The sequence below is a fragment of the Fukomys damarensis genome, unplaced genomic scaffold (assembly GCF_012274545.1).
Source record: "Fukomys damarensis isolate Sample0158 unplaced genomic scaffold, DMR_v1.0_HiC HiC_scaffold_23, whole genome shotgun sequence".
Taxonomy (NCBI): domain Eukaryota; kingdom Metazoa; phylum Chordata; class Mammalia; order Rodentia; family Bathyergidae; genus Fukomys; species Fukomys damarensis.
This window is the reverse complement of record NW_022900935.1, coordinates 37,431,588-37,440,325: the sequence shown is the minus strand read 5'-3', so window position 1 is coordinate 37,440,325 and position 8,738 is coordinate 37,431,588. Positions and strand designations below refer to the sequence as shown.

At 48.6% G+C, this 8,738-nt stretch overlaps 1 protein-coding gene across 1 annotated transcript; it reads left to right on the top strand.

The window, feature by feature from the left end:
- The first annotated feature begins 1,902 nt into the window (after positions 1 to 1,902).
- Positions 1,903 to 5,125, top strand: LOC104864935 (PRAME family member 20-like). The gene is made up of 5 exons (XM_033767387.1): positions 1,903 to 2,257; positions 2,671 to 3,207; positions 3,295 to 3,452; positions 3,848 to 4,001; positions 4,430 to 5,125. Exons 1-5 carry the CDS (start codon positions 1,929 to 1,931, stop codon positions 5,001 to 5,003), a joined length of 1,752 nt encoding a protein of 583 aa, XP_033623278.1. The 5' UTR covers positions 1,903 to 1,928; the 3' UTR covers positions 5,004 to 5,125.
- Positions 5,126 to 8,738: the final 3,613 nt, after the last annotated feature.

The following is an 8,738-nucleotide window of genomic DNA, read 5'->3' as shown; positions in this document are numbered from 1 at the left end:
CGGCGGTCACTCATTTAATTCTGCGGCACAGACCAGCAGGACAAATCTATGCTGGGGTGGGGTGCATGGTAACAGTAGAGATGAATCCACCCAGGCTTCACTGGAGAGACAGGAGAGAGAGCAGGGGAAGGGACACTGGGGAGCCACAGATTCTTAGGAGGCTGGGTAGACACCTTACTATCCTTCACCCTGAAATCACAGAACTTCCGTCAGAGAATGAATACGGTGTGAGCCCCATTGGCAGATGAGGAAATCTCAGTCTGAACAACGTGGCCAAAGGCCCCACAAAACACAGTGGTGAACGGACTTCAGTTCAGACCAGTTCCCCAGGTTCCCAGGGTCCAAGGTCACACCCTTCCCTCCATGGTGTTTCCCCCAACGTTTCCTGCTCTGTTGAGATAATTTTATCTGTTTGTCCATTTTCTAAAATACTTCTTCCACCCTGTCTTTCATGCCCCACCTCCACCAGCTTCCGTTTGATGTACCGTGGACCCCTGAAATGCAGGGAAGTTACATCCCTAGAGCACCTATGAATTTTGAAAAATAGTGAATTTCAGATCTGGTCATAAAAATGCCTAATTTTTTTTTTAATACTTTAAACCCTAAATATTCTGCGTCTCCCCTGGTTATGTAATTTAACTTAATAAAATACTGTATTAATAAAGCCTTACATGTAGGGTGTTTTGGCTGCATCTTAGGGATCTTAGGGATTTAAGAAGAACAAAACCAAGAACACTTGGAAAGCTACACGCTGTATAGCAAGCTATTATAATGTGAGAATGCTGGTGCATCTGCCAGAGATGGGTTATAGGGCAGCGGCCAATCAGCAGCAAGGAGAAAGGAATAACGCTCTCCAATTGGCTACTTGTAAGCCTCCCTCCAAATAACTAAGATGGAGGATATCTGTGGTTTCCACACAACCGCAGGGTTTTCCACTAACAATTATTAATTAGGTTCCAAAGAAAACTGTGAATGTCGAGGCCCTGAACTGTGAACAGTGACTTTGAGGAAGTATATTGGGTATTCAACCAACAAGAGGTGACTCAGCCTAAGAAATTTCCAAACCAGCTGCGCACAGTGCTAAGGGGTTAACCCACTGAGTCTGTTTCCACTGCCAGGTGATGGATAACCCAGGGAACCAAAGAATGAGGTGGACAGATCCGACCTGTCCCTCTTCCTGCCTTATATGGGCTAAGAGGAGAATCCGGCATTCTGCAATGATTTGGAATGAATACACGTGGCATTCGTTTTCTGCTCTGCTTAATTTTTCTTAGCCAGGTGGATTGCAGGATCCAAGAAGTTACAGAGGATGGGCCATATGACTCTCCTTTTCTGGGTTATACTATGTCTTTAAAGTAAGGATCAGAATTTTTTCAGAAGACTGGTGGGGATCCGTTTCAGACTCCTTGGCTCCCAGTTCGCAGTGGACCCAGAGTTCAGTGTGGAGCAGTTGGAAATGGATGTTTGGGTCCTCACCTTGCTTCACCTGGGAGCCACTGGACATTCTTCCTGGTGTCATGACAGGCAGGAGTAATGTTTGGGGACCATGAGCACAGAATAGATCTGGGATAAACTGAAGACTTTTCTCCCATCGTCAGAACAGGAACTTTATGGCGGAAAGTTGTTTTCCTCAGGGGTGAGGAGAAAAGGGGTGTCTCGGATGTTTGGGTCCTCACCTTGCTTCACCTGGGAGCCACTGGACATTCTTCCTGGTGTCATGACAGGCAGGAGTAATGTTTGGGGACCATGAGCACAGAATAGATCTGGGATAAACTGAAGACTTTTCTCCCATCGTCAGAACAGGAACTTTATGGCGGAAAGTTGTTTTCCTCAGGGGTGAGGAGAAAAGGGGTGTCTCGGCCTTTCCTGAAAGGATGTCTCCTTCCTCAGTGTTTCCTCAGGACCCTTGGCCTTGCAGACTCACCAGGATGAGCACCGACTCTCCACCCACACTACTGAAACTGGCAGTGCAGAGCTTGCTGAGGGACGAGGACTTGGCCATGGGGGCTGTGGAGGATTTGCCAGGGGAGCTCTTCCCCCCAGTGTTCATGGAGGCCTTCACCAGGGGTCACACTGAGGTCCTGAAGGCCATGGTGCTGTCCTGGCCCTTTCCCTACCTGCCCCTCGGAGCACTGATGAGCATGAGGAGACCACAGACTTCCGACGCCGAGGTGGATATCGTCCAGGTGCAGGAGAGGATGTTACAAGCTGTGCTGGATGGGCTCGATGTGCTGCTGAGCCAGAAGATTTGCTCCAGGTGAGTGTAACCCAGGGATCCTGGAGGGAGGACCCTGGAATTCCAGCAGGGGAAGCAAGTGTGAGGGAGAGCGGGGGCTGGAGGATAAAGCAGAGGCTTCCGGTGGTGGCTGGCAAAGGATGAGAGAATCTTGGGCATTGCTGAACTATCTGGGAGTTGACTGCCAGTGGGGAGGACAGGCAATGGGGAGGCAGCAGGGAAAGGAGCAAGAAGTTCCTGAGTCTTCCCACCGGCATGAGGAGTAGGGGCTTGGTTTGAAATAAAAGGGGGAAAGGAGAAAAAAACAAAAAAACCAAAAAACTACAGCACAGAAAGAGTGGAGGAGATAGCAGCTGATGTCTGGGATGAGCAGATCACAGAGGGAACCTGGGTCCTGGTCTGGATTCTCAGACTCCTCACTGGTTCACCCACAGGATACTGAAACTGCAAGTGCTAGATATGCGGGACACGCACCAAAAGTTCTGGAGAGTCTGGGCTGGAAATGAGCTGGAAGCCTGCTCCTCAGAGGACATGAAGAGGAGAAACACAGAGAAGAATGGGGCGAGGGCAGCAGAACAGCAGCCCCTTGAGGTGATTTTAGACCTGTGGCTTGGTCTGGAATGTCTGAATCCATTCCAATCCTACCTCCTGAAATGGGTCCAAAAGAGGAAAGGTCTAATGAAGCTGGATTATACCAAGCCATGTATTAGCCCAACATGCATTCAACAAGTGAATGTGGGCGACTGCTGGACTCTCTTTACCTTGGCTTATTTTGACGATTACCTGAGCCAGTTGCAACACCGTCACAAACTATTTTTCTACGATATCTCTGTGCCTGAGTTCTTTTCCCCAGAAGAGAAAGAGCAGTTGGTCACCCAAATCACTTCTGAATTCCTTAAGCTTCACTCTCCAGAGGAGATGTATATGGAATCTGTCTCCTTCCTGGAAGGCCACCTGGACCAGTTGCTCAGGTAAGATGTTGAGCTGTGTAGCCAGGGTCAGAAGATCCTTTCTGTGCTCTAGAAAGATTAGTGAACATGGACCGTGCGCCCCCACAGGAGATGTGACAGGGGCCAAAACCCAGATTCTCAACACGTTGCCTTTTCCCTCCTCGGTCCTACAGCGAGGGCTCACATAAGCACAATCTGGAGTAGCCAGACTGGAGAGACCCACCGTGCTGGGATGACAAGTCAGGGGTCAGACGCAGTGAGGGCAGGTGAGTGATTTCTTCCTTAGGAAGCACGTCTAGGGTAAGAAGAGGAAGCCAAAAGGCAGAGGGCAAGGAAGGGAGACAAGCGCTCACACCTCACACTCAGTGTGTGCGCTTCTTACTCATGAGCTGTGTGAGCGCGAGCGAGCCTGTCTCTGTCCCCCACCGGAAAAGGCTTCTGTGGACTCCAGCAAGGGCTTTCAGTGCAGCTGGAGGTTATCTCCCTCTTTGCACCTTCCTCATGGCAGACATCAATTATTATCTTCCCCATCCTTTCTCTGCCTTAATTTTCTCCTTCTCCTTTCCCCTTTCTGCCTTGGATCCAGCCCAGTCCCCACTCCTAGTTATTGTGGGAGGAGACAGGAACTGATCACTCCTTACACTTCTGCGCGCCCAATTAGCAGTCCCCTTCATCACAGTCAGACCTCTGCGGCTCATCAATGCCCAAAGCCTCTCTGGTCGAACTGACAATAATGACCAGAATCCTCTGCTCCACGGTGGGGTCATGACCAGACCGGAAGTGCGGGGCTCCGAAGCTAACAGCAAGGAGCAGAGGTGCGGGACTGGGAACAAGGACACAGGCTCTGCTGACGGCCTTTTGGGCGACCCCAGTGGATGAGGTCAGGTCGTGTCTGATTTGTCCTTCCTGCCTGTCTCCTGCTGCCATCATCAGGAAAAATCTGGTTTTCTGTTTGGGAGCAAAGAAAGGGGATTGCAGAGATTGGAGGCTGAGCCAGTCACACAGTGATGGTAAATAATGAAGACAGCCTAAATTAAGGTGGCTCAAGGGGTGGGGATTTAGCTCAGTGGCTCCACCTAGGTTGCCTCGAGAGCTCAAGGTGCTGCGTTTGATCCCCAGTACTGCAAAAAATCCCGTTTTTTGGTTTTAAAAGATAAATTAAGGCAACTCAAATGATGATTGGTCCATCTTGTAGTTGTTCTCCACCCATTTCCAGATGTAACTGCTTGGTCTCTTATTCTAGGTGCCTGCCATCCCCCTTGGAGACCCTCTCACTGATGTACTGCCAGCTTTCACACTCTGACTGGAACCAGCTGCCACAGTGTCCAAGCATCAGACACCTGAAACACTTGGATCTGAGTGGTATCAGGCTGACGCACTTCAGTTCTGATCCCCTTCGACTTCTCCTGAGTAACACTGCAGCCACGCTGACCACCCTGAACTTGCAGGCCTGCGGGATCACGGATGCCCAGGTCCGTGCCTTTCTACCTGCCTTGAGCCACTGCTCCCAGCTCACAACCTTCAGCTACATGAAGAACTGCATGTCTGTAGCCACCCTGGAGAGCCTGTTGTGCCACACTGCCAGGCTGAGGAACTTACGCCTGGAGGTGTACTCTGCTCCTGAAGAGATTTACGTTCCCAGGCATGGTGTCCGCCGGCTGAGATTGCACCAGATTCAGAATAGGCTGAGGAGGATCGTGTATCCATTAAACCATCCCAGGATGGTCTGGTTTTGCTTTGGTCACTGTGGTCTCTGTTGCAACTGGGGAGTCCATTACCTGCACCCTGCTCTATGCAATTCTTGTACACCTATCTAGTTTGATCCGCATAACCTGTGCTCCACTGTGGGCCCTGTCTTGGTGTCAATGAGAAGAGAACACATCTGACAACAGCCTTAGAGGTTCTTTGAATTGAACATAGAAGTGACTTTTCTGGACGTGGGGCCTAGACAGAACCAGAAAAAGGAATCTGAGTTTCTAGCTATAAAATTCAGGCTTGAGAGGCATGTGTGGATGAATGTAACAAAATGATCACAAATAGAAATAAAAAATACTAAAATAATAAAATGCTGCTATGTGTAATCCATCTGGTTTCCTCTGTAATCATTTTACCTGGTTTCCGATTTGGAGCTCATGAATCAGTAACTGATGGGAAAAGGCCCTGAGTTGTCTGATCAATGAGGTTTGGCTTCAGGAACTCACAGCAGCAATCAGAGATATTTTACATTGTTCATTCCCTCCCATTCTTTCATTTTCTCTAGCCATGTGTGGCCTTTATGCTTCCTTGTTTTTATCCGTACACTCACGTTCCTTGGGAGGCATCTTAGGGCCTCCCTGCTGAACCTTCAGCCACAGAATACTTTTCTTTCCAGATGAAGTCCTGAATTGTCTGTGTTGTGCTCACACTTAAATCCTCTGCCCTAACATTCCAGGGTGCTGTGACAACAGGTATGAGCCATTATTCTCAGATACCTCCTCCTTACTTCTGTGCCACTTTTTTCTTGTTGGTTTAAGGTCGGCAGCCTGAAATACACATCAGAGATCAGCTCTCTGAAGGAGGGCTCTTTTGGGAACTGCAATCAGGAACATGCCTGCTATGGTAGGCCAGTGGTGACCCTATAATATTTTGTTGTTGTTGTTTTGTTTTGTTGTGGAAGGTGGGTACTGGGAATAGAATTCATGTCCTTGCACTTGTGAGGAAAGAGGCAGAACCACTGAGCTAAATCCCCGGCCTGACCCTATAATATTGTTAAATGCATTTGTTAACTGTTCAGCTCTGTCAAGTAAGAATAATGACACCTATTTATAAAGTCTCTCTAGCCTCTCCCAGCACAGGTCATGATTTGAATGGAGTTGGTAAGGTGGTTGGGCCATAGGATATTTCCATTGCTGTTACTCAAGGGCTTTGGAGCAATGATCAGAAACTTCCCAAGCTGAGCACAGCTGAGCTTTTAGACTCCTCATCGCCCTCTTTCAATAGGGATTGGAGTGAAGAGGATTAGTGGTTGAAAGTGGATGGGACAGTAGCATCCTAGCATTAAAAATGGCAGAGGTAGGACCGGGGATTTAGCTCAGTGGTTCTGCTGCCTGCCTCGCAAGCGCAAGGACCCGAGTTTGATCCCTGGTCCAAAAAAAAAAAAAGAAAAAAAAATGGCAGAGGTATGAATTTAGGCAGTGATAGTGGGGCAAACTGAGAAGTCCTCCACTAGAAATGGGCCAGAGACTGGTCCAGAGTTAGTCTTCTGGGTCATAAGTAGTCTCTTGAGCTTGGTCTGAGTGGATGTCTCTTCCTGGATGTTCCCAGGATTCTTGTTTGTGTTTGTTTGTTTGTTGGTCCTGGATATCAAACCCAGTACCTTGCAACTACAAGGTAGGAGAGGTGCCACTGAGCTAAATCCCTGGTGAGAATCGTTGCTGTTGCAGATCCACCAGGATGAGTACACAGAGCCCACTGCCTCTGTATGAGCTGGTTAAGCACAGCCTGCTGAAGAGTGAGACCACAGCCATTATTCCTCTGGATGGCCTGCCCAGCCTGATTTTTCATAAAATGTTCATGGAGGCCTTTATGTGTGGACATGATGAGGTCCTGAAGGTGACGGTGCAGGCCTAGCATTTCGCCTGCCTCTCTTTGGAGTCCCTGATGTACACGAGAAAACCAGACACTCCACAACACAAATTAGAGAAACTCCGGCTGGAGGACAGAAGCCTACCGACACTGGAAGCTGTACTGCATGTCCTGGATATGCTGCTGGCCAGAAGGTTCACCCAGAAGCTGTTTCCTACATAGTGCTCAGCAACGGCCAAGGCCTATGGGACCCTCCTCTCCCACAGCATCCGAGGCTGCTCCATACCTCAGGTCCATACCTCTGCCCCTTCATGACCCTCCCTGTCCTTCCCCACAATCCCTGCACCCCTCCCTCCAGGATACCTGGGCCACACTCACCTGGGGTGAACCTTCTGGGCCAGCAGCATATTCAGTGCATGCAGCACAGCTGCATGTATTTGTGGTAGTTTTATAATTTCAGAACTGAAATAATGTGATTGAACACAGAGTTTTTGTGCTGAATGAGTTTTGCACTACATCCCCAGCCCTCCTTTTATTGTTAAGAGAGGGTCTTGTTTACCCACTAAATTGCCCAGGATGGACTTGATCTTGCAATCATCCTGCCTCAGCCTGCCAGAGCACTTGGAGTACAGGTATAGGCCATCATGCCCTGCTCCATTTGCTTTTTTGAGGCCCAGCCTTTCTTTGTTGCACAGCTAGACCCAGGCTCCTGCAACCAAACGATCATCCTGCCTCAACTACCAAAGAATCAGGAATTGCAGCCTTGGGCCACAGCACCCTGGTACTGTAGAGTGGTTTTAACTCTAGAAAAGAATCAAAATATGGGATAACTCCTGCCCAAGTCAGGAACAGATCAATCCCTTTCCCTTTTCACACTCTCACCTGTGACTGCCGCATGCTAGTAACACTGAATGTGTCTATGGAGTGAATCAGTGACTTAATCTGTGACTCTCACGCTCTCCTACATTCTCTCATCTCCTGCCTAGAATTTGTTAAAACCAATCAACATGGAGAAAACCTAAACCCCAACAGGATTAACTGGGTGGAGAGGGAAAAACCCTCAGGGGTCAGAGTGTGAGGGGAAGGGAGGAGCTGGGCAGGCAAGGCGTAGCTAACGGGGTGTGGGGGATAAGAGCAGGAGAGGATCCGAGGAGATGCTCAGTCCTGGAGCTTCCAAGTCACCGCCTGATCCTGCCAGGAGTCCCAGAGCCTCGGCACAGAGTCTGCACCTGCTGAGTCACTGCCCTGTATCGCCCCTGATAGCCCCAGGCCAGTGTCCTGTGAGGACAGAGGTCCCAAGTGGCATGGGAAGATTCTGTGATTTCTATCTTTCCAGTTGGATCGGTTTTCAACTTGGCACTTGGTACAGTTTTTTGGAACCTTGGGTTGTTATGTTGCCCAGCTGGATTTCAACTCAGTATGTAGCCCAAGCTGTTCAGAACTCCAAATTTTCCTGCCTCTGACTCCCTACCATTAAGACTATGGCTGTAACTACTAAACCAGAATTATATTTCTGTCTCAATTCTAAATTTGTCCATTTGCCTCCATGCCTTTTATCTTGGTTTGTGCACTGGTTTGTCATTTCATAACTTTTTCTTAACACAGGGACTCACTTCACAGTTCAGACTGGCCCTCACTTTGTAGCACAGACTGGCCTCAAACTAGTAGGGATCCTCCTACTTCAGTCTCAGGGTGCTGGGATTACAGATGTGTACAACCACACATAACTTTTTAAGAAGTTCATATTTTTCTACAAACCCCGAAAGCCTTCTCTTCAAAGGTCAGCAGGGTCACCCATGTGGGTGATCTAACCCTTGTGATGCTGAGGCAGAGGAATGGGAAGATCAAGACCACCCTGGGTTAAACTGGGCTAAATAATAGTTTTTTTATCTTGTCTTTGTACTGAGGACTCACAGTGTCTTCACACTGAGCTATTTCTTCTGTCATTTTTATTTTATTTTGCAGTTTGAAAGCAATTGTCTCACTAA